General features: G+C 41.6%; 1 protein-coding gene across 1 annotated transcript in view; it reads right to left on the reverse strand.

Moving 5' to 3' along the window:
• The window catches only part of LOC126481393 (fork head domain-containing protein crocodile-like), a 646438-nt gene extending 621585 nt beyond the window's left edge, over positions 1-24853 (reverse strand). Inside the window, exon 1 of the mRNA XM_050105121.1 lies at positions 23590-24853. Within this exon, the coding sequence (XP_049961078.1) occupies positions 23608-24756 (1149 nt within the window). The 5' untranslated portion in view covers positions 24757-24853 and the 3' untranslated portion in view covers positions 23590-23607. The remainder of the gene's footprint in view (positions 1-23589) is intronic.
• Between the last annotated feature and the right edge of the window lie 1664 nt (positions 24854-26517).

A 26517-nucleotide genomic window follows, 5' to 3' on the forward strand; every position in this document is an offset into this window, starting at 1 on the left:
TCTTTTTCCCTATGCAGATCGGCGTCAACAAAATTTTTTCTCTTTCGGGGCAGAAAGATAGTGATTGAAATCCTGTAGCATTTCAGTGATACTCTCTCTCCTATTTCGCCATAATACAAAACGTACTTCTTTGAATCCTATCTGGTAGGGGTCCCAGACCGTGTAGCAGTACTCCAAAAGAGGACGGACAATCGTAGCGTAGGCAGTCTCTTTAGTAGATCTGTTACATTTTCAAAGTGTTCTCCCAATGAAAAGCAGTCTTTTGTTTGCTTTCCCCACAACATTTTCTACGTGTTCTTTCCAATTTAAGTTGCTCGTAATTGCAATTCCCAGGTATTTAGTTGAATTTATGGTCTTTAGATTTGACTGGTTTATCGTGTAACTGAAGTTTAAAGGATTCCTTTTAGCACTCACGTGGATGAACTCACACTTTTCATGATTTAGTGTCAATTGCCAATTGCCAAGATCTTTTCTAAATCTTTTGCAATTTATTTCGATATTCTGGTGACTTTACTAGACGATAAACGGTACCATTATTTGCAAACAACCTAAGACAGCTGCTCAGATTGTCTCCTAAATAATTTATATAGATAAGTAGCAGCAGAGGGCCTATAACGCTATCCTGGGGAACGCTAAAAATCACTTCTGTTCTGCTCAATGACTTTCCGTCAGTTACTACGAACTGTGACCTCTCTGACAGGAAATCATGAAGCGAGTCACATAACTGAAATGATTTTCCATAAGAAATTTCACCAGAAGCCGCTTGTGTCGTACAATGATAGAAGCCTTCTGGAGATCTAGAAATAGGGAATCAATTTGAAATCCCTTGTCTGTATCGTTCAGTGCTTCGTGTGTGTAAAAAGCTAGTTTTGTTCTACAAGAACGATGTTTTCTAAATCCGTGTTGGGTGTCAATAGACCGTTGTCTTCGAGGTAATTCAAAAATTTGGAAGGGATATACGTTAACGTCTTCTACGGTGATGGTAAAGATTTTGTTGCCAAGTCTCCGAAACGGAGATGAAAAGTAAGCTTTCATATGCCTACGTTATTAAGCTAAAACAAATTCCTGAAATCCATGTTTAGTCATGGTTTATTACCAAACAAATAGTCACGTTAAGTTCACTCGTATCTAGCTCACTTTCTTTTCTGGCTGGGACGGTAGATGTTAAGTTGTATGAGAGTGTGTAGTGATAAAACAGTGTCACGCAAACACGTTCTGAGGCAGACAAGTATCGGCATAGAGTTGTTTCGCCTACAGTTCCATAAAAACATCGTAGATTAATTTGCATCTACACTGTGTCAGCAAAATTCGCCCTCGCATGGAAATATTAACCGTTTATTCTGAAGAAACAGATGCGGTTGTGGTAGTGTGTTGTATCACAATACTCTTCATTTTCTATGGCTATCGCAAGCTGTTAAATAACATGTAACGTTTATGAAAAGTTTTTGTTTAATTATTTCAGCAGATGAGAAAGTAACCAGTGCTAAAGACAAAGAAAGCTACTCCTCTCTAGCTTAACCTTACTTGCCGAAAAACTTATTTTGACATCTTGATCTGTTTGTGAAAAATTATTTTACAATAAGCTTATCACCACATAATATAGTGGTGGATTTTTAATGCCATTTTGTTAATTTCTGCTCTTTCCTTTATAGATAGCTGGAAGCAGTACCAAAGTATTATTTCACAAAACTTTAGATTTATCAAACTATGTTTCTTGTGCATTCTTCCATTTCGCTTTTGTACAATAAATTCCCGTTTAAGAAAGAAGAAGACAAGACCGTGGAAATCCCACTGTAACGTTCGCTTGCCAATATTGTAATGCGTCTATCAAATAACAAATAAAATAAATTTTAATAATAAACTTTAGTACGATCAGATACTTCCATAAAGTATTACAGTGGCTGAAGCAATTTTGACTTATCAGTCATTTAAAATAGGGCACGGAATTATTCTTGGCCTAACGCTGCTTCGAAATGTATTGATTGGCACCACATGTGCATAACTGCTACCAATAGATTGTATAATTCCATGGGCAATAGAAAACGATCTGTTGTAACTGATTTAGCTACTGTTAAAATTTTGTGCGTGCATTTGACTCCAATAAACTGTATTGTTCAAAATGGTTCAAATGGCTCTGAGCACTATGCGACTTAAAATCTCAGGTCATCAGTTCCCTAGAACTTAGACCTACTTAAACCTAACTAACCTAAGGACATCACACACATCCATGCCCGAGGCAGGATTCGAACCTGCGACCGTAACGGTCGCGCGGTTCCAGACTGAAGCGCCTAGAACCGCTCGGCCGCCTTGGCCCCCTAAACTGTATTGTTAAAAGAAATGCGCTCATTGCTGTTCTGCACTAATAAAGTTCCAAATACGAGCATAGGAAAATAAAATGTTTATTTATGCTGTCGGCCTGCTTTGAACTTAGCCTCAATTGCTGCGTTATTCCATCGTATTGGACAAAAATGAACCACGCTACTGCCGTTGTAGACTGTCTGCATCTCATTTCTTTTCATTTTATGAATGCACTCGTTGGTATTCTCTGAATGAAACCAATACTACATGTTATTCGATTTATTTTAATTTCCTTCTGGCCATTTCAAACCGAAATGGGTCTTCTTCAAATGGAGCGTTAGCTACGAGTAGCGAAGATAGTTATCGTATGGGTCACGCGTCATTTAGCGTTGAAATATTCTGCTTTTGAGTAACGATTTTTCACCGGTGAAAAACCTAATGCACTAGAGCTGTAGGAGAAATCAGTCATGGTACACTTCCACTATTAATGCGCACCAGAGTGTAGTGTTGGTGACCTTTCTATTCCACACGACATTAGGCTCCATAAAATGTAACTGCACAACCAAGTACCATATGCTCATTTTCACAGGGAATTGTGCATACGAGATTGTGTCACTTCAAAAATCACACTCATTTTTAAACATTGATTCATAATTATAAGAGTTAATAAACAAAGAGTGGTGGCACAGCTGTGTTTACAATTTTAGGCATAATATTATTAGGCGCAGCCAAATGATTTCATCGCCAAATGATATTTACTTTGCACAAAATCTGACTTTTATCTTTGTAATCGGAATATTCACCTGAAGAGGAAGAGATATGTCAGCTCAAAACTGGTTATGAACGTCAAATAAACGCATAAAACACCCCTTTTTTTCATTCACACACAATTAGTTATCGGCGTAAAATAACTTACGAATCCAAAAACTCTAAATGGCGTAATGGCTTTTTTTTTCCTTTACTTTGCAGCCTTGATTCCTGCTTACAATGCCACTGCACGATGACCGCCGTCAAAGACCACAATATAGAGAAATAAATCGAAATAAAATAAAAAACTGCCCCTAATATAACACACATAAACTAATATTAAACCAAATAAAAGACACTGTGGACAGTGACTTTAAGAGAGTTATACTGCAATTTAACCGCGATTTGTAATAATATAATTACATTGCATCACAACTCGTATTTTTTTCATTTACATTCACCTGCTATAAAGTGACACTTTTTGGCATATATTTAGACACAACAGATTGTCGACCACTATTCTTGAAAAAAAATTGAGTTAGTGCGATGGAGGAAGGACGTAGTAGAAAGTAATATACGAATTGCTGGAAGAAAGATTGGTGTTTTAACATACCGTCCACAACTAGGTCATTAGAGACGGAGTACAAGTTCGCATGTAGGGAAGGATGAGGAAAGAAATCGGCCGTGCATTTCAATACTAACACCCTGACATTTGTGTTTGGTGGTAAAATTACGTCCCATATTCATTAGAAATGTGCCACAAAATTTTATGTCCTGCTGCCCACTGTTTTTCAACGATATTCATATGACTGCTTTAATTATGGCATTTACGAAAATGATTGTCAGAAGTACTCGTATATTAAAAAAATATATATTTTAATGTCCAAACATTTCCAATGCTCTAAATGAATGTCTACACACAAATATTTCTAAGCAGAAAGAAAACAACCTTCTTGGCGTCATATTGACAGAAACGCCTCAATCCGTAAGAATACACACTTTTGTTATCATTTGTTTTAACTCACAGCTTGTGTTCTAATTACCACTATGCAGTGGGTTTGAATTTATTTGCCAGGGACACAGTTGCGAGTGAAATAGAATTTTGTACCTCAACTGTGACGTTGCGAAGTTAGAAAGACTAACTTTCTCATCTGGAAATGAACGACATGGCGGTTTTGGTGGAAGAAAAGTTTTAGCGCTTCACTTGTATCATAAGCATCGAGTGTCCTAACTGATGATTGGATTAGCGTTTCGGAAGAGCTAGTTTTACCTCAAATTCTACCGATCTCAAAGTATTCTATGTCTATGGTGCGATGTTACAGACAGCAAAAATATGGAGGATATCTTCCGAATTAAAAAAAAGGCAGTGCATGGTAGTATCTCAGGTTCGAACTGACAAAAAGGACTGAAAATATAGAAGCTCATGCTTCGAATAATGTAGTAACAGCATTTTTCCCCACGGCATTATTCACGAAAGCAGAGTTCTTCCATGAAATAGCAACATTTTATCTCCATAATAAAACATAAAATTATCAAAATCGTATATTAGCCTGGTAGCTGTTATGACAACTTAGTGAGCACCTAACACATACTGAAACTTTCAAGAAAAATTAATAAAATCAGTTTTGGTCCACTGAAAATAACAGTTCTGATAAAACTTTCTTCTTCCTCCCTACTACGAGTTTCAAAATTATTTGCTTGTTCTCGTGTTCAGTTTCACAATGAACAAAAATGGTTCAAATGGCTCTGAGCACTATGGGATTTAACATCTGTGGCCATCAGTCCCCTAGAACTTAGAACTACTTAAACCTAACTAACCTAAGGACATCACACACATCCATGCCCGAGGCAGGATTCGAACCTGAGACCATAGCGGTCGCTCGGTTCCAGACTGTAGCGCCTAGAACCGCTTGGCCACTCTGGCCGGCTCACAATGAACAGACGATGGACAGTAGTACTTTGTCCAAAAATGCAGAGTAAAGCATGTCAAAGATGCTTCCTATGAATCTTCTTTCAGTTCTCGAGGCAATCTGTTATTTTGGCGGTGTTGTATATGAAGAACACATTTATAAAGCTGTGCATGTATCGCGACATCTAGAATGTTAGCGTGATCTGGGCCTAAAATGCAGCTTCTATCTTGAATTTCTTCCAACAAAGGTGATATAAAATTCTGATTTGTTCTTCACGGCAATTAATATTTTAGCAAATGAAAGTATTGTATAGAGCTATTTTCCTCTAGCGATTAATAACCATTTGATTCGCTGTGTCTCAAATGTTCACATAAGTTAAAAGAGAAGCGTAGGAATAAGAAGTGTAAAAAGCATTTCTGGTCTGTGGAAGTGGTATATACTGGACTACGTACGGGAAGCTATCGTGTAGGAGCGTCTCTACCGAACATATACGTTTCTTCATGATTTCCTGTTTAACCTAATAGTTTCAGTTCATTTCATCCACTAAATGTAAAATCCTCAAAACTCTATTTTATGGGTTCTGATACTAGTTTTCTCCTTCCAGTGCAATGATAACTTGGCCGCAGAGGGAGACGTCCCACAAATCAATTCCTTCTTGTGGTATGTTCTTAATGTAGCTTTCGAGGTGTGACATAAAGCCACGTAAGAGGCATGCGACCATTTTATAATTGTGATTTTTTTTATTTGTACATTGCCGTTATGATCGCTGGAGAAAAATTTAGTCACTTGATGTTAAACAAATCAACGATATTTAAGCGTTTCAAGTAAACTCATCTTCATGTTATAAAAGGAGGTAAGGGGTTTCACACACACGCTATGGCGTCGTGTACAGGTACAACTGGACAATAATGCTTTGCCCGATAAAGAAAAGCGTGTGATGACAATCATTCCAGCACTCCTTCCGTGTTGTGGTTCGTACGATAGGGAGTCAAACTGTTCACGCACTTAATGCTGCGTGAATAACCCCATCAATAGAAGCTGCGCAGATGCGTATGTCGCACGGCTTTCCGCAGCAATTACTGCTTTGCGGATAATAGACTGCGCCGATTCGGATATTTGCCGACATAAATACGGATAACCGTAATAATAATTACTTTTCGTTTAAAAGTGAGAGGACTGTGTCAGTATTACGGTTTTTGTCTATTTGCATTACGTGCAGTAATACTTATTATTGCTTTATATCACAATTTTTTCCCATTCGAGACCGAGTGCCAATATACTGGCCTCAACCTGCAGCGTTCTATAGGGGAAAGATGTGGTACTGACACCTGCGAGGGCTAAAGATGGCGATACACTCTTCCTGTTTTTTCGCACAATTTTCTTGTTTCCCCCCTAACAGCAACTGCCTTGCATCTGAGTCATTCTTGTTTCGTTTGCAGTACCTAAGTTAGCTTAAACAGTTGCCGAAAGCTGCCACAAGGCCAACTGAAAGCTCTTCTATGGTACTCTATCCATTGGAACTTCGCTTCATTGTCTGACTCCTATTTGCGGATCACATACATTCGCATACATCATAAGTAATTTTCGCTATAAAATCAGTGAATCCACCAATAAATTCACAAATACACAATGCAAAACTTATTACACTAAGAGATGTATCAGCGTAACATGATGTAACGTTATGTTCGGTTAGCATAGATTTGTTAAATAAACTACATGACTATCAAAACACGATGCAATGTGTGACAACGTTTAACACTTCATCTGACTTCCCATTGTTGCGGAAATGTTATGCAGAACGAACCCGTTTCAGTAAGTACGACAGAAAGTTAAAATTCGTGGAATGTATCTCATCAAAAACATGACAGTAGGAAAAAGAACTTAAAAATCAAAACCATTGGAAACACATACGGTTAGGAAGACCTGAAACTGACATCCAGATTTCTTGTCTAGATTTCGTAGATGATCTGGCAATACTAGCAGACAACGAGAAAACAGCAATTAAACAGATATAAACTCGCAAGGAATGTGCAGAAAGAGTTGGTCTCCAAATCTCCTCCTAAAGAGCTAAGAACATCTGCTCAAAATATTCCACTCAAAAGCCACTTATAAAATATGGACAAATGGAGAAATTTTCATACTTCTAGTGTTTAGGCGAAATTCGTCAACCTACAGGGAGAATTTTCACAGAAAATTCGAATGCAAAAACCTACGAGTGCTTACGATAAAACCTACAACATCTGCAGCAACAAAAAAAGGTAAAAGGTATGTTCACACACACGAAAATGAGTCATGAAATGTATTCGCAGTTGCGAATAAGAAAAGCCATTAGCTGTACAAGAAAATGACGATAATGGCAGTTTGTACCGGACCGGAACTCGAACCTGGATTTCTCTCTTTACGCGATCGGTCGTGTTAACCGCTTTGGCTAACCGTACACCACTCACCGCCAGACCCAAACTTCGATGTGTCGTCGTTCTTGCTTCACAGCCTGTACTCCTACACACATTGTGTAATTCTCGTACAAGTGACGATATTTGAATTGAAATTCGCTGCCCGTTTTCGGCAGATAAATACAATATTGCAGTGCCTTTGTTGCTAAGAAGAACGATGCAGCTTTCTTTCAGACACTATGCATGTCCGGAGGAATAGGTACTGCTGTGAATACAATCATTACGAAATACGCGAAATGTATTCGCAGTTGAGAATACGGACAACCACCACCTGTACAAGACAACGACGACAGTGAAAATTTGCGCAGGCGCGGTACTCGAACCCGGATATCGGGCTTCACGCGAACGTTCGCATTACCCGCTTTGGCTATCCGTGCACGACATGCATACGTGTCCGAAGGAACACTTCGTCGTTCTTCTTAACAACACTATAACATAGTTATCAAGCCTGAAGTTTTGTAAGCTAGCGAAAAGACGTTCTGGAATACATCCTAAAAAAAGAACGCAAAATTCTAAGAAAGATACTTGGCCATACAACAAAAGAAGGATACAAACTAAAAACCCGAATAACAACCAAAGAACTATCAAACGTCGCGGCAGAGATAAGAAGAAGAAGATTGAAATTTTATGTGCATATTCACTCTTAAGAACAAGACACACAAAATTGCGACGTACATAGAACAACTGAAAACCATCAGGCTCGTATAGGCCCACCTGATATTTTTAACAGAGACTTATACAGCTAAAAAATTAGCAGGTGAGTAGTATCGCCAGAGAAAGAAGTCACCCGACCAGGGACAAAGTGGACTGAAACCTGAAAAATAATTCGCGGAAAAATAATGAGAGCTGTGTGGAAACTCCGAAGATTGAAACGTAATACTTTTGCGTGATCCGTTAGGGTCAAATCGCACCTAACAGTAATAAAATACTTCCTGATGAATAAAACTATGTGCCGGACCGAGACTCGAACTCGGGACCATTGCCTTTCGCGAGCAAGTGTCCCGAGTTCGAGTCTCGGTCCGGCACACAGTTTTAATCTTCCAGGAACTTTCATATCAGCGCACACTCCGCTGCAGAGTGAAAATTTCATTCTGGAATAATAAAATATGATAGCCTATGACGTATTAAAATGTGGTGATCATGGGCCTGTACATTCTTAGCCAATGGAACGTAAATTACCAAGCTTGACTTCAGCAGATGAAAATTTAAACCAGGGGAAATCGTACCATTACAGCTACAGCGTACTGAACGAGTTAAAATGGTTTACAAAATTTTAGTAACCAAGGATGCGGATACAAGACTTTAAAGTGAGACTAAATGGTTCAAATGTCTCTGAGCACTATGGGACTTAACATCGGAGGTCATCAGTCCCCTATAACTTAGAACTACTTAAACCTAACTAACCTAAGGACATCACACACATCAATGCCCGAGGCAGGATTCGAACCTGCGACCGTAGCGGTCACGTGGTTCCAGACTGGTGCGTCTAAAACCGCTTGGCCACCACGGCCGACCTTTAAGTGAGACTAAAGGAGTTCAGATGAGGATATCATTCTTCTTATAACATCCGAATAGATCTCTTCCCTCTAACTATAATCTTTAAACTTCGGTGTTATTCTCCCTTTCAGACTAGGCGTGATGCAGCGAAACTGTTTACCTCAAACATGTCTGGTGCCAGTTAAGATATCGTAACTTTGTTCCACCTAGATGAATTGTGAAAAAGTTCTGATTAAATGACCTATAGTTTTCATAGCCACATCAGTTAGAGAGATAACTGTATCAAAAACTCCTTTTCAGATGGAGCTGTAGTAATTTGTAACGTACTTCAATGGCGTTTCACTCTTCAGAATCCGATTACTAGTTCTGGAGTATTTGGAACCTAGGATTGATCTGCTTTCAACATGAAACCGATTGCTGTATTACCCAGAAATTCATACTGTTATACGAAACTGTCACATCAGGCTGTTGGGGTGCTCTATACCGACGCAGCTAAGAGAGTCTACTTATAAAAGCGGCATACTGGAGAAAAGGATAATTTTAAATTGGTACTAATCACACCTGGCTACATGTCTGTCGACTAGTAGGCAAAGGACGTGTCATATAAGGCTCAATGCACACAAGCGATTTTATCACAGCGAGCTGACCACGTCATTTTCTCGCTTGTTTAAGCATTAGGTGTGAATTAATGGAGCAATACAACTACGGCAGGAAGCCGTGACAACGTCGCGAGGGCGCTGTGTGTGAATTGTTTCGCCAACTACACTGCTGCTTCGCAGCGGTCTCGCTGAATGGGAGGAAAGGACGATATAGACGTTTCGGAACCCTAGTAAAAGCTGCCGTGGACGCAGCCGATACGGATGTGGAACTGTTTAATGAGGAGGTGAATAAATACCTTGAAATATGAGACACTTTTCGCAAGGAGTACAACAATATCAAGCAAAGACCAACATTGTTTCACGCGTGTCATGTTTTCGTGAGGGCTTTGCTGCAAAATCGGATCAAGAAAAGAATGACATACGCAAGCTTCACTGTTGCATTATATATGTTTGTGTCCGTGTTCGATGTTTTTGCTCGAGTCTGGTCGTACAAAATTTCAAATAGCCGTAATTAGCAAAAGCTTGCTTCCCTGGCCTCCTAAAAACAAACGAGAGCGACACAAAAGTGGGACGGTAGTAAGCATCGAACGCGAACCAAAGGCTGAGCGGTCATGTGCACTGTCATCTACTCTATGAAAAAAGCTGACACTAATTGCACCTGACGGGCCGCTTGAATTTGCGCGCGAATCGGAACGGCCTGATCGGCTAACTTCAGTGCCGATTGGCTCGTAAAATGCCTAACGCATCGTTTTTTTTTTTTTGTTAACACCTACTTCTAACCACAGCCTGACCTGCCAGAGCCATACAAGCTTTTCAGACTGCTTCTGACCACCCAGATGAATTCAATCACTGTTTTATTACATAGCAACCACACTGCCTGCCTCCTTCTGCCTATCTCCATAGCACTGCTGCGTGATTATTGCTGCGATATTGCCCTGTGTGTATCACACTGTTTCTGGCCTTGGGAGTTTGTGCACTCGTGCGCGTCGAGTCTTTTATTAGTTATCTGTGGCAACCGTTCTATTCTTGTTTCTGTCACAGCCTTGAAAGAAACTTGTATCTCAAATGTAAAACAGTGAATTGAGTGGTAATCATTGTTAAATATCAACTTTACGTCAGCAGTTTAGTGTCAAGATACTTTGCAAAATTACGTCGGCAACATGAGCAAAAGTTTTATCACAAAATAATATGGAACAGATGTGTCACTTGTATATTGGAAGTTTTTTAAATTAGTTCCGAAATGTGCTACTGTCGTTTTAGAAACACACATGTCTTGGGCGAGCTGCGCCTGTTCTTCACACTGTAACAGAATGGACAACACGCGTGTGGGTGAGTCCTGAGCCTTGACAACAGGAGTGAGGCGCGGCACAACATCGGCTCCGCCAAGATCCACACCGCGGCGGACGAGAACAAGGCGTTCCGATTAGCGCGTCCCACCATCATCAGCTTCGAACGGCGGCTGACAGCGCCCGTAGGGTCTGTGCCAGCCTTTACCAGCCAAATTGTAACGGCCCCTACTAGAGCGCCCCGCCATTGCATCTGCCCCTGATGCAACTGCCTATGCTGCCCCCGCCCCGTTCAGAGGCGAACCCAGGACAGGTGCTATACGTCGAGGACGTTCAGGACTGCTCCTTAACCACTCATATAGATCCGTGATTCACAGTTCACTGTACGATATTTTTCACACGCTGTGCGGGAAGAACCACATGCGGGTTGTGTTATAATTCATACCGAAAGCAAATAACACGATGGGATTCCAAAAAGTAAGCTATATTTGATCTACAGGTTTCTTTCAAGGCTCTGAGAGGAACATGTAACTTTTACTAATGCTGCAGTACACGTCAAAGTGACATAAATACAAGGTACTAGTTTTAAACGTAGACGCCAAGACACTGTAAACAACGGTCGGAGCGTTCTACAAATCGTTCAATTCCTCGACGACAGAAATCCGCTCCTTGATCACAAGCCATTCGAGAACCACTGTGTGGACGGCTTCATCACTGGAAAATTTCTTCCTCCCCAGGTCAGCCACGTCTGTGCGGCCTGCATCAAACTGTTAACAATATTGCACTGCTGCTGTGACATTGCATTTGGTCCACATACTGTCAGAATTCTAATGCGACTCTGAGCGCAACTGAGAAGTTTTTCACGCAATAATTGTCCGAAGACATATAGCCAGGTGTGATTAGTACCAATTTTAAATTAACCTTTTCCTCCAGTATTCCGCTTTTATAAGTTGACCGTCTTAGCTGCGCCAGTCTAGAGCACCCCAAGAGCTTGATGTGGCAGTTTCGTGTAACAACATGAATTTCCCGATAAGACAGCAATCGGTTTCATGTCCAAAGCAGATAAATCCTAGGTTCTAAACACTCCAAAATTAGTAATCGGATTCTGTACTTCAGCTTTGGAGTACCTTTCCAGTTTTCGTGTCATTTCACTCGACCACTGTGATGCATCTATTACCCACACCACTGCAAAACTGTCTCCAGGAAGTCACGAACATGTAGGCTTACTCCCTGCTGACAGCGCCATTCGTGTTGCGCATTGGTCTCGCTGTTAGTGTGGAATGGCATGTGGAACTTACTTTCTGTAGTTTCCCTATCTCGGGCAAAAACTTTCCAGCAAACATGCGTCCGCAAACAAGTCGTTTCCATAATAGTTGTGAATTTCTGCGTAAGAGTCGTCGCCGACTTCAATATAAAATACCGTCCTAGACAGTAAAATTGTTTTTGAAATCTACACTTTTCGATTAAGCCTCCATTTAAATGCGTTCAAATTTAAAGTATTTCCAGTGATTTGGGAATGTGGCAGATGCGTGATGAGACACCGACACATTTTGCTGCTGATCTGAGGCGATATCGAACGCGTCAATATGGTCCTAGACGGATGATTGAGCAAAACTTTGACTTCCAAGGCCACATGATCTCAATCCTCAGGATTTTCCTCTCTGAGGTCCTCTCAACAGTGGAGCGTGCCTCACTACCTTTCATACGGTTCACGAACTGGAGGCGCAAATTGCACAGTCTTGTCAAGGCTCACGAGAAGTTCCGAAGATGTTTGAAAAAGCCGACCGGAGTGGCCGAGTGGTTCTAGGCGCTACAGTCTGGAACCGCGCGACTGCTACGGTCGCAGGTTCGAATCCTGCCTCGGGCATGGATGTGTGTGATGTCCTTGGGTCAGTTAGGTTCAAGTAGTTCTAAGTTCTAGGGGACTGATGACCTCAGAAGTTAAGTCACATAGTGCTCAGAGCCTATTTTTTGTTTGAAAAAAAAAAAGAAAAGTCGTATCTCGCTTGAAAGACCTGTGCTGTACTGCATCCAAATGAGACGAGGACAGTGGAACAATTCGTTTAACGCGCTGGTTGTCAAACTTATTTTGCTCAACAATGAGTACTCGGGTATTATTATTAATGCGTAACCTAGATAAATTAGAATATTATCAGTTCCAAAATACTAACTATGTAAGGGTGCGGTAAGTTGGCCGCTGGCCCTCGAGTACTGACCGTTAGACGTTTGCCTCATTCGGAACACTTCGTGTCGGTTGTTCTCTGTTTCAGATTGCTTCCAACCTCAGCGATGTAACACGTGCGATACTGCAGTTGCGTGCTGAAGTATTGTTGGTTTTACTATGTGTGCAAATGACTCTGATTAATAATAGTATTTGTAAATATATTTCAATGCATTTTTGAATATAAGACACCATCAGAAGACTTCCATAAATGATATAAATACTAATTTTCCTCTACTCACTGTAATGCATTGCAACAGTCTTAATTAAAGTTCCATGCTAGAAATAAGAGCCGAATTTGAAGATGACAGTTTGTGTGATGCGCATTTACGAATACATGCTACTTCCGAGTCGTCGGTACCATTCGCTTACTCCCGTGAGTTGTCATTACAGCAAGACAAACAATGAAACATTCCCCCTCTCACACCCACTCACCCTGCAGTGGCCGTGGTACTTGCTCCTCTGCCCCTGATATAAGCGGCCAACTTCAATTAGTTCAGGGCAAAATTCACCATAAAATTAATAACATCTTAAAACACTGCTGTCTCTGTAAATATGTTTGTTTGTTACTGAGCAGGAAAACTGTACAATTAAGAAGCTCTTAAAGCTAGTTGACTTTCTGGATTTGGCTATTACTTGGTATATGCACATTGCTATGAAAATACGGCTGAGAACCGCGGGCAGCACGAATACTTGATTAGTTTGATGACTGCTGCTTTAAAAGATAGGAGAGTACATTAAACTTAAATATGTATTGTGCTGAAGCTGCATTACATTTCTTGTTAAGGTAAGCCGTTGGATGAAACTGTAGTCCAACTAGATAGTTTACATTCCAAATTGATTTTTGCTAACTAATAGTATAAATACCATTTATAAGTCAGTCGTGGCTCGTAATCACACGTCCGCAATAATCACGTAATTGGCTGCTTCTTGGACCCATGTTTACTCAGACGTTTTTGTTTTTAATGTCGTATATTTTCACTCTTATCAATTTTGGCTACCGATTGTGCTATCTTTTCTAGTAGTGAAGATCCATATGTGGTTATCCACCCTAAGGATAGGATGATTTGATGTAATTCTCCATTCCCATATTCATGACATCGAGATCTAAATTACGTACTCGAATCTAGCTTTGTCTCCCAACCGGAAATTCAACCACGACCCATGTCGTAACGTATGACCAACCATTTTAACACTTCGTTTCATTACGTTCTTTACTAGGCCATTTTTCTCGTTAACTCGTTCCGTCTTCATTCCCTACCCTTTTACTGACCAACAATTCTCAGAATCGATCAGAAGAATGTTTCGTAACTGATCTTTCACATCCCTATATTCTTCAAGGATTTTCCCATGAATCTCAGTGTGGTATACACATTTCCCGTACCGTAACTACATTTGTGTGCTCTTTTAACCTTAGAAGACTTTGTGGGGATAGTCATTTAACCTTAGAAGGCTCCGTGTAGATACCACGACATTTTTGAAAAATCTAAGCCCAGACTGGTCGTTTGTAATGTAATAAAACAGTATCGGTATTTTCCATGTACTCAGGAACAGTGAATTATATTTGTTTATATTGACGGCCAGCTGTCGGTCTCTGGTGATATTGATAAAGGTATTTTATGGATATAAGCCCACAATGGTTTTAAAGAAAACTGTACCATCTATATGACCATGATGGAAATGGGATTTTAAAGCGGTCCCCCCAACTTCAAAACTAAAGTTTTACCTTGACAGAGATGATGTTCCGCGCCATGATCACATACCTGATGCAGCAGATCTGCAGGCAGCTCGGTACACTAACTAGTAAGACTCCGGTATTACTTGTGGGCAAGTAAGAAAATATACCAGTATTTTTTTTCCTGCAATGAACTCGCGATGGAGTTTCGCGATCTATTGTGGTGTTCTAAAACTGCGCAGTTGCTAAACAACTTCATCGCATTTAATTCCAGTTTGATTTTGAAAGTTTTCTCGCTAATCACTATTTTTAATGCAGTAACCGTGTTAATATGACATTTAGCACATCTTCTAGGAGTCACTATTCAAGTAGAAATGAGTACTATGAGAAAAACCAGCATTATGTATAGTAAAAGTATTTGTAAACACACAACGCACACAACGTAGTATTAGTTTGGAATTTAAATGTTTCTCTGTAGAAACATATGTCTTGAAACGAAAGCAGTTCTCATTTTTTAAGCGCGGCTCTGTTCTGCAATCCCGCAACATAATGCGCGTCGGACGAGTTACGTTTTGGAATGAAACGTGAATATGTGTTTCCCGTTCTCCATTCGCGCTTTAAATTGGAGCGAGATCTCTGTCGGAAGACTGCAACAGTTTTTCAGTACCAGTGATTTTTGGATAGTTGACGTACCACCACAGACATTTTACATATCCTTGTAGTTGCTGCAAGTAAGAAACTACCACCGTCAAAATTCATGTATTTAACGTGCTGTTAATGGCTTGTGTAAACACTTATCCATTACGTCAATATGAGAACTTGGAAGTAATGAAATTTGAAAAAAGCAAAAGAGTCTTTGTGAGGCATTGTGCATGTGTCGACAGTTTGTGTCGGAATATTTCACCATATCTCAGAAAATTCACAAAATAAAAGCGTTTCAGGGTTAAAGTGAGTAAATTGTTACAGAGCTTCTTTATTAATAACAATCGTCTCTCATGGCTTAGAAAGTACGCTCAGATTTAACGCCGAGTATTACAACCGGTAACTTTCTACTGCAGTACATTCGTGATGAGGTAATTCTCTTCAGAAAGCTCCTAACTTCGTCAGTGTTTGCTTGATCAATAATTATAATTTGAAGATTCTGCTTGAGGTAAACACAATTTCTTGTTGTTCACTATTTTCCCATCGCCTTTACGTTTCCGGTATTTTCATGGTCAGTGGATTTCTCTTTATTCTACTTAACAGCACATTCGGTTGTTCATGTTGGTACCTGTCTTGTTCTGTACACAAGGTTTTGATACAATTTGTCATTTATAAATTTTGCTGTTGTTGGTGATGGTTTCTTTGTTCACAAACTTGTGACAATTTGAAAACCGGCAACCACAACAATCAAAAAATCCATGAAAATAATCCTTGTATTACATACACAGACAGCTACGTGGATGACTAAACGTGTTATTACCAGTCGCAGAATAAAATGAAAACTGCTGCTTATAGTTTACGATGAGTAACATATATGGGTAAGTACTGAAGTACAAGAAATTGTACTTTGATAAAGGCGAAATTGGCGACATGTAACACATATTCAGTTGAAAAAGGGAGTCAGTCCTGTATTGGATTATTCAGTTTATTCTGGTCTAGTATGTTTCTCCTTCTGGGTTCGTATCCGAGTGCGCCATATATTACTTATAAATTTATTCTTTGACGTATTGACACCAAGTAACAACTAATATAAACTAATAACGTTGACAGTAAAACTTGTCATAGTTAATCCAGCATTGCCACTAAGAGGCATAAGACGATACTCCACGTTCTTTAAGCTTGCAGTGAGCTTTTCTATATAGCGTGAAGGAAATGATACAAGTCAGAGAAAAACAGACAAAAATATTCTAAAGGGGAAATTACGTACGCCCTCCTTTTTTCTACTTACATGTAAAGACAAAATAATGTAGGCATTAACCAACGTACATCCATGTAGTTTGTGTGTCGCCGTTTCAATTAAGCAGCGCGTTTTGGCAAATAACAAGCAAATTTTTTCGACAAAATACACACTGTCCTGGTCCTTCGCAACATGTAAACGAGGAATATACTTCGTTACAAACAGACCAGCAGCATTCATTTAATACACTTACAAATTTCGTACTTTTACCGTAAATAAAGTAGAAACCTGATCACTGACCTGAATACAAAGATTGTAATAGATTATAAACGGCCTGAAATCCCTCTGTCCCGCAAATATTCGTATAAGAAATTTGTTTCAATGTATGAGTACCTTTCGTGATGCTTTTATTGTCGCCTTCAACCGTCCCGATAAGTCTGTTTGCAACCATTTAGAAAGAAAGATTTTGAAAAAAGTACAAGTTTAAGAATTTCTATTAAATTGATATGAGGCACAAGAGAACATTTTTGCACTAGAAAATGAACTGGAGCTAATATGTTAGTGCTGCAAGCCACGCACGCGCGGCTTTCCTCCTTTTTCAATTATGTATTCTTTTACGGAAACAGAGGCTTCGTTGTTTTACGATCTGTGTCTTGAAATGAAGGATCGCACCCTTCTAAAATAAGGCAAGTACGGCGTCAGTTATAAATTAACGCCTAATGTCGGGACGTGACGGGCGCCACTGGAAAACAAACAGAAAAAGAGGAAACTCGCGACGGAGTTAGGGGCCTGATGCTCTCGTTTACAAGACGCAACGTGCGTGTAAGCCTTCTTAACCGATTTGTTACCGCGTGTCACACATTCTCTTCAAACACGAGGCGGCCTCAAGTGCTGGGGGTGCCGGAGCGCAACTGGCGTTGGGAGATCTACATCTGTACTCTGCAAGCCACTGCGAAGTGCATGGCAGAGGATACTTTCGATTCAGCACTTATTAGAGGTTTTGCCGCTCCATTCGCGTGTGAAGCGCGGAAGGATTCATTATTTAAATATTTTTGTGCGCGCTCAATAAGTTTAATCCTATCTCCGTAGCCCTGAGGGATCGATACGTAGTAGATTGCAGTATATCACTAGATTCCTTACTTAAATCTAGTCCTCAAAATTTTGCCTTTAGTGAGATTGATAGCGTACTATATTCGAAAGTCAATTCAGATTTTTCAGCATCTCCAAGAAGCTCTCCAGTAGACCAAAGAACCTGTGACAATATGTTCAGCCCTTATTTGTATATGTTTAATATTCCCTGGTAATCCCATTTGCAATATTGTAGGATGGATCGCACGAGTGTTTCGTAAGAAATTTCCTTGGTAAATTGCATTTCGCCAGTATCCTGCCAACAAACCGAAGACTGCTACCTACTTTATATGTGAACGTTCTATTTCACATCCCTACAAATTGTTGCATCCAGGTGGCAGTACGAGTTGATTGAGTCCAATAGTGATTTTGTAGTAATCGGACATTGCTTTCCTGCGTTTTGTGAAGTGCATAATTTTACGTTCCTGAAAATTGGAATCGAGTTGCTACCCCTTTGAAATCTTATCAAAATCTGACTGAATATTTATGTAGAATTTTTTCAGACCGTACAGAGGTTCTTTAAACATCAGCGTCTGCGAGGAACGACGGCTGCAATCACTAAACCCCACTTCTCAATTAATTCTTTGTGTTGACAAAACATAACCTTTATTCACGTACCATGAACTATTCGCATGGAAATCATTTCCCACAGGTACGGATCATTGCCTTTGCTTCCAGCATACTTCGAAGAACGAATTTCCTTGCTATAAAAATTATGTTACTTTTCAATAAGTTTTCTGTTGTGCTGGTGCGATTAAACATGTACGCAATATTCCGTCGATACTTGGATAAACCAAGACATATTAAAAACTAAAATACACTGTATTTATGTTTCACAATAATATTCATTTTAAAGTTAGGTGTGAAGCGGCTTTCGACTTCTAGGCCCTCCTCAGGAAAGTGTATTTCAGTATTTCATTGATTTGACCAAAACTGAGATAAGTGTTCGCTACAGGGAAAATAACCAGGTGTGGTGTGGTTGCTGTGTCTGCTACAGACAACGAAAAAAATAATAACATTTCTTTTAAAAATTCCGTGAAAATTAAATGTATACAAATGGACAGAAACGCTCGAGCAGTGTTTGTGACATTTCAGATTTTCATCTTTACAATATTTTAAATAAAAGCTGGAAAATTTTATTAGAATCCACAGATAGGAGAGAGAAGCGACGAGAGGGAAAAGTAAAAAAAAAATTATGCTAAACGTTATTAGGTTCATGCTTGAAAACAAAGTATTATTGACACTTACTCACTGAAACTACGTGTCTTAATATTCAGTATCACTCGAGAAGTAAAACAGCCCATTATGTGAGCAAAAATTTAACTGAAGATTTCCGTCTTGCGCCCGTAATGCTTAAGACTTCCCGTAAGACACCTTGATTCGGGCCAAAACTGTAATATAACTGAAACTTATTTGCTGTCTCTCGGAGGACAGCTTTGATACGAGACGTCATGCAAGAAGTCGACTAAGTAATAATATTATTTTTTACTTATTACATAATAATTACTTAAAAATCATGTATGGAACTACTGAAAAATTAATATATTCCATCATATGCGCCTCGTTAGATTCGTTTAAATAAAATCATCAGTCGTCTTCGATCAGTCTAATATTCTTAAGTTTGCCAAATGACATTCAATAATCAATTTAACATTCTTGAGGTTGCCAAATGATATTGAGTGACACGCCAGTCGTCTGAGTTACTCTATAACGTAAAATGTTAATGTGTATAAATTTCCAGGTGTGCTGAGTAAGTACTTGTACATGTGTTATTAAGTTTTTGACCACAACAAATATCCACTAGTCACTTTTCAGCTTTTGCTTATTATGCTCTACATGATGTGTTTCGAGATCTGTCTCTTTGAAGTGTTTGCATTTTGGATTTTACATTAAACGCTAAGCTCCTTAAAATGATAATCAATACACGGACGTGTTATGCCGAGTACAGTAAAGTAAATCTAAAATTGGCTAGCGACAACAGCGTCTATTCGGAGGACCATGTAATATATTTTGCATATAATCGAGTGCTTTCCACAACAGTTGTATAAGGTGACAATATGTGATTTGCTGTAAACACTTTGTAAGGAAATAATACTAGAAGCACATGGCGGCAGGTACAAAATATGATTGGTAATAAGTGAGTACTAATTTTAAGTGACATGGAACAAGAAATAGCGACGAAACAAGAACTGAGAAGATAAACAGTTCCCTATGCGTGTAAGATCACCATAACTTCAGACACGTCAAATTGAATACATTCCTTAATCTTTTGTAGGAATAACAGTTCATTATATATACAGTCAAAAACACAGAAAGATTCATTTACTTATTCTTTATTTATTTTCTCAGGTTCCATGGAACCATCTGAGATAAAGATACTCGCTCACAGAGCGAGTTAATACATACATATTTCACACAATACTGATTAAAAAGACAACGATAAACAATATATTGTATATACATATGAGTAACACAACACTGTGAATGTCTCTACACAACTTCGAGGAACGTCTGTACACTACAAAAGGCGTGTACCTCAAGCAAAACTTCCAATTTAAATTTGAAAATTAAAGGCTTATCATTCACATTTTTCTTTTAGTGCTGGAGGCCTGTTGACAGTAAAACCTACATACTGATGGAACACTTTTTTTTACAAATGTTCAAAAAATGACACTCAGAGAAGCAAGTAATTTTTATGACTAGTTTCCAGTAAGTGAATAGTGTCGTTTCTTTCGAAACAGTCCATTTATTAACCACAGATCCAACTATGTGGTGTATGTATTTGGATAGCAGAGTTACAAAGTGAGAACAGCCGCCTACACGAATCTTACGAACTGACAGCACATATCACCGTGACGATCGTTTTTAGAGCTAAGAATGTCCTTTGTTAATGCACAGAACTAAATCAGAATATAATTCCGAAGGCACAACACTAGGTAAAAAGCGATAGACTATAGGTTGCCATCAGTTCGCTTTCAAGGAGTCACCTTTTGACATTCATTGTGAGCTGTTATTCCAATACGCATAGCATTTTGTCTACCAACACATGTTGGCTTGTGAGTACATTAGCAACTACGATTCGTGTTTAAGTCTCACAGCAAAGAGATGAAGCACACTAGGTGGCATGGAGTCCTAGGGGTGGCATTGGAATTACAGCTCAAAATTAATGCTCTATGAAAGTCAGAACTGCTCACCTTAGGCCTGTGTATGTATACTTTTCTGCATTTTGAACTGTGTATATAAGGAACTGTTAATTCTTAAGGACACCACTTTTTTTATTGCATGGTGCAGTAATGGCAGCTGACAGGCGCACATCTGAAAAGATCTGTTGCGTTTTCAGCTACCTAGAAATGCAAAAGAAGCACTATAATTAACTAAGTATGGGCATCATATCAAAAATCTACTTGACTGAATGAAACTATCAATAGGCATCTTTTTTATAACTATTTCATCGCTTACTATAGACTGTTATGGGCATTCTATCAACCCATACGAGCACAGGACGTTAACAATCGGCATAAGTTTTGTGGGGCTGTGAACATATCACGTGGTAAAAATATTGAAATGTTCTGGTCACTACTACTTGTTGTCGAGGACGCGAAACCCTGTCGGCCAGGACACACATAGAGGGTTTTCAGTGAAAATCAACCACTTCATTGCAGATAAAATAACTTTTTTCATTATTACCACTATCCTGGATAGTTTTATGAATGTCGTGTTACACCGTTTCCCTGTTCCACATCGTAAAATATTGAAATCTTTTGCGCACTGTTGCAGTTTGTCGATATATATAAGGTGGGTGTGTTTCTCTTAAGGGACATCATATGCATTTTCTCTGTTGTTTTGGCAGATATCTGGAATTTACTTTTGCATTTTGTATCTAGAGTCGGTACAAACAATTCGTGCTCGTCATCTCTTTCCTGCGACGTCCAGTGTCGGCGGAAAGCGTCGGTTTGTTTTCCTTCTTAAACAGAATGACTTTTAAAGCGGAATTTTGCGTCCCATTCGACAGATCGCTCCCACATTAGTCTAGTGCAATATTTGTTTCATCGAGATGTACAAACAGTGACAGTAAAACAAGAAGAATGGCTGGTACACCAGCAGGGATAGCTCTATCCTGGCCCGACCATGCAAGCAGCGCTACTACTGAGCCACTGCTGGATTGCCGTTTAAATTTTTCGTGTTTTGCTGACCCTGTTAACACAAGTCGATGCAACGAATATCAGACTGGACTAATTTGGGAGCGCTCTATCGAATGAGCACGTAAAATGCCTATTTAAAAATAATATTACTTGTAATCGGAAATAAACCGAATCTTTTTGTTGACACAGTGCGTCGCATGAAGGACATAGCAATTGTTTGTGCCAACGCCACCTACATACAGCAAAAACGTGATTACAAATATCTGCCACGAATACCCGAGGAAATGCGCCTGACGCCTCTTAGGAGACCCGTTATACATATATCGTCTCGCTGTGAAACAGACAGTGAAAGCGCTCCACCATTCTATAAGACTAGTCGGTTAGAAACGCACAGAAAATCCACTGGATGTAAAATAACTTTTTTATTACTAGGCTACCATTAAAAGTTTTAATAGTCTTGATCGCAATACTATCCAGTGGAGCCTAGTAGTAGATAACCCGTATTCTTTGACCAACAGCCATCTTCAGATCGCACTTGGCCAATCGAAACCGCTGATCATCTAGTTTGTGCTGGAGCGTACTGCGATTAAAGTTATTACATTTTTAACGGCAATATTAATTAACAAGCTACTTTATCTGCAATGGATCGGTTCATTTTCAATAAAGAAGCTTCACTCTGTCGTCTGACCTGACTCAGAATGTTTCAGCGTTTCAGTCTATATTTCACGCAGTCTATGTCAGCGCGACTGTCATTACAAAAAAAGTCTAATAAACATGGTCATATATGAGCACTTGTTCGTCTTCGATAGTATGAAACAACTCTCTTCTATTGCAGGATCTTTGCTTTCTGTTTTTAGGGAGGAGGAAGTATTGACCTGGAAAAGAAAAAAGGTGTAGTAAACATTTGGTCTAAAATGCGTACCTTAAGAGCTATGAGAATTTCTTCACCAGATGTTTTTCACACTAACGAAAATGAACAAGTGTTCATAGCTCTTAAGGTATGCATTTCAGATGCCACGTTTACTGGACTTTTTCTCTTGTTTTGGTCAATACATCCTCCTCCCAAAATATGGAAAGGAAAGATCTTGCAGTAGAGGAGATTTGTTTCATAGTATCGAAGATGAACAAGTGCTTACATCTCTTACGGTATGCATTTTAGAGAGCATGCTTACTAGACGTTTCTGTATATGGAACCTGTCGATTGTTTTTCTTTTTTTGTGGGGGTGGGGGGCACTGTGTATATTGACGACCCGTTACAGGAACTGAAAGGGGTTGGCAGTAAAAATTGCTAACTCTCAATATCGTTTTAATCTGACCACATTATCCTTCGTGTTTTAGAATACACCACATGCTAGTAACAAGTAGTTATCGCTAGAGAGAACTGCCTACTAGTTAAGTTTTGTTATCGTGTTTACGATCTTGTCTCTGAATTTAACCAACGTACAACAGACAATAAATCAAAATTATGTTCTCTCGGGTTAACACTTTATTCCATCGACCTCTTCAATTTGTTTCGATTTTGCACATAGTGTTGCTATTTCGAAGTGCTTGGAGAATGTGATGTCACACCAATTCACCATTTCACTTTTTAGGTTAATCAGTCTCGTGTGGTGGTTCTAAGTGAGGTACCGGCGGTAGAGTTTTTGTTTCATCTTCGACGTGTACGTGCACGATATTTGTGAGAACTGTCGAGCCTCTGAGCTGTTAGCGGCGTGAAGCAAAAAGCGAGAGCTGTGGCTGCCGCGGCGACCTACCGCAAGGAGAGGCGCCGCTCAGTACTTGGCGGCGGCCGGGCAGTCGGGCGCGGGCTGGTGGTAGTAGGTGGCGCGGAAGGCCGCCCCCGCGCCCGCCACGGCCGGCTGCAGCTGGCAGCTGGGCGCCGCAGACACCACGCCGCCCCCGCCGCCGCCCCCGCCGCCGCCCCCGCCGTCGAACAGCGACGCCGCCGCCACGGCGACCGCCTCCGCGTCCGGGGAGCCGTACCACGGCGTGCGGAACTGGTCGTGGTGGTCGGCCGCCGCCACCGTGACGGGCGGCGGCGGCTGCGCGTGGTACTGGTGGTGGTGGTGGTGGTGGTGGTGGTGGTACGGGTACATGGCGGCGCTCCCGGCCACGCTGCCGGCCGTCATCAGGCTGTCCACGCTGAAGGCGGCCGCCTCGTGCTGCTGCTGCTGTTGCTGCTGCTCGAGCACGGCGGGCTTCACGTCGGGGTACTTGCACGTGCTCAGCTCGAGCGGCTCGCGCTTGGGCGCCTTGGCGACCACGCACTCCGTCTTGAGCTTGTGCGGCTCGGCCAGGGCCGCCTTCTGCTGCGCCGCCGCTGCCGCCCCTTGCTGCTGCTGCTGCTGCTCCTGCTGTCGCTTCAGCGCCTCCTCCTTCTCCTTGAGCGCGTCCTTCTTCTTGAAGCGCCGCCGCCGGCGCAGGTACGATCCGTTGTCGAACATGTTGTACGAATCCGGGTCGAGAGTCCAGTAGCTGCCCTTGCCCGGCTTCTTGTCGTCGCGCGGCACCTTGACGAAGCACTCGTTAAGGCTGAGGTTGTGCCGGATCGAGTTCTGCCAGCCCTGCTTGTTCTCGCGGTAGTACGGGAAGCGCTCCATAATGAACTGGTAGATGCCGTTGAGCGTGATGCGCTTCTCGGGCGCGTTTTGGATGGCCATGGCGATGAGCGCGATGTACGAGTAGGGCGGCTTGACCATATCCTTGGCGGGCCCGTGGTGGTGGTGCTGCGCCGCCGCCAGCGGGTACCCGGCGGCGGCGTACCCGTAGCGCGGGTACTGGTCGCCCGCGGCGGCCGCTGCGGCGGCGGCCGCCGAGTACTGGTAGGTGGGCGGCGGGGGCGGCGCGGCGCCCGCCTGGTGGTGGTAGGCGGCGCCCGGGTGCCGGTAGTAGGCGCCCTGGTCCCCGAACAGCGCGTGCATAGCGTCGCCGTCTGCTGCCTGGGCCTCGCCTGTGCGCCGCTCTCGCCCTGTTGTGTCACACAACAACAACACGAGCGCGAGCCGTGGAGCGGCGGCGGCGGCGGCGACCGACTGAGCGCGCCCGGCCCGGCCGCTCCCGCGCCCGCGCCCCGCCGCGCCACGCCGTTGGCCGCGCCGGCGCGGGCCACGCCCCGGGCTGCCGCTGCGGGCCAATCGCGGCGCAGGCCACTCCCCCCGGCGGGCCGCACCGCTCGAGGAAGGGGAGCGCGCCGCGTCCAAATCTAAATTGAATTTTATCGTAACCCGATTACCGGCGGCGTGGCTGCGGGCGACGGGAGAGGGGGCAGGTTCGCGCGCCGGGAGACAATGCGGGCCGCGTCTTTACGGCCGCTGCAGTACCGCCCCGCGTCTTCCATCGCCACGAGCTGCACACACCGTTCTAGCACCGCATCTTTTCGCTTCGACTGCTGTTCTACGTCTACTGTTTCCAGTTCACGTCTTCAGTTATTGCGTCACTTCATCGACGACAGTTGCGACATATCCTTTCAGTTTCCGAACGTAATCTTCGTGGCGACATTCTTGAATAAATAAGGTATTGCAGTGCCTGTGTTCTTCAGAAATACGCTGCAGTGTTTCTTCGGACATGCATGCATGAATGCGCCAAGGAGCACTGCATCGTACTTAAGAACAATACAGGCACCGCAATATCGTATTTATCCGTCGACACCGGGCAAGCGAATTTCAATTAAACTGTCTCCTCTGTACGGGAATATACATAATGAATGCACGAGTCCTATGAAAGTTTGGGTCCGGCTGTGAGTCAAGCTCTTGTGATCGTGTAATCTAATGGTAAGACGACCCGCTCGCGGTAAGCGGGAAATCGGGACTCGTCTCCGGCCGGGCCCAGCACAAATTTTCATCGTCGTCATTCGATTATACAGCTGATGGTTGTATTCTTTAATAAATGCTTCATGATTTTCTGCACTTATCGATAAATCTGCTGTCACCACACACAGGCTCATGAAAAACATAATGTTATATTTGACGAAAAGGAAATATTATCCATGCTTCCACCTACTCCGTTTCTGCCAACACTGGAGCTGTTGAAATCAGAATGTGTAACAAGAAATGTAACCGGGACTGCAGCTGCACTCTATTTGCTGCTTGGAAACGGGCGCCTGATGCTGAAAGGCAACAGATAAATAAGTGAGTCATCACCATCTGATGAAATCAACATCGCTATCGACGTAAACTCTGGTGTCATATGGGAGTTCCATGATTCCGTGACGTCTCCATGCATAATTCGGCTCACACAAGTACGTACATAACGCATTACCTCTTCTGACGATGAGGACAGAGGAAGTCGTCCAAAGCTCGAGACCGATAAAGCTAACGCGGCAACAACTCCCTGAAGTATTTATTCAGTCCTTTCAGTTATTTGATGAAATTTATGTTACCACCATGATCTACTTTTGGTGAACGGACTATTGATAACTAGTTTGGGCACGAAGTACCATATTCAAATCGACATTTTACTAAAACATCTTGATTCTACTGGCCAACAAGTAAAACGTCGTACCATAGTTAACAGTTGTCTTTGTCGAGGCAACTGACATAAAAAAGTACCATGTTCTCCACATATCACACAAATACAGGTCTGTCACAGTTGTACGACATACATCAATAGCTCCAATATTTGAGAAATTTGCTTGTGTTCTGTGCGAACACCTAGTTTTTGAGGGCGTCAATACAGTGGCGCCA

The sequence above is a fragment of the Schistocerca serialis genome, chromosome 5 (genome assembly GCF_023864345.2).
Source record: "Schistocerca serialis cubense isolate TAMUIC-IGC-003099 chromosome 5, iqSchSeri2.2, whole genome shotgun sequence".
NCBI lineage: Eukaryota > Metazoa > Arthropoda > Insecta > Orthoptera > Acrididae > Schistocerca > Schistocerca serialis.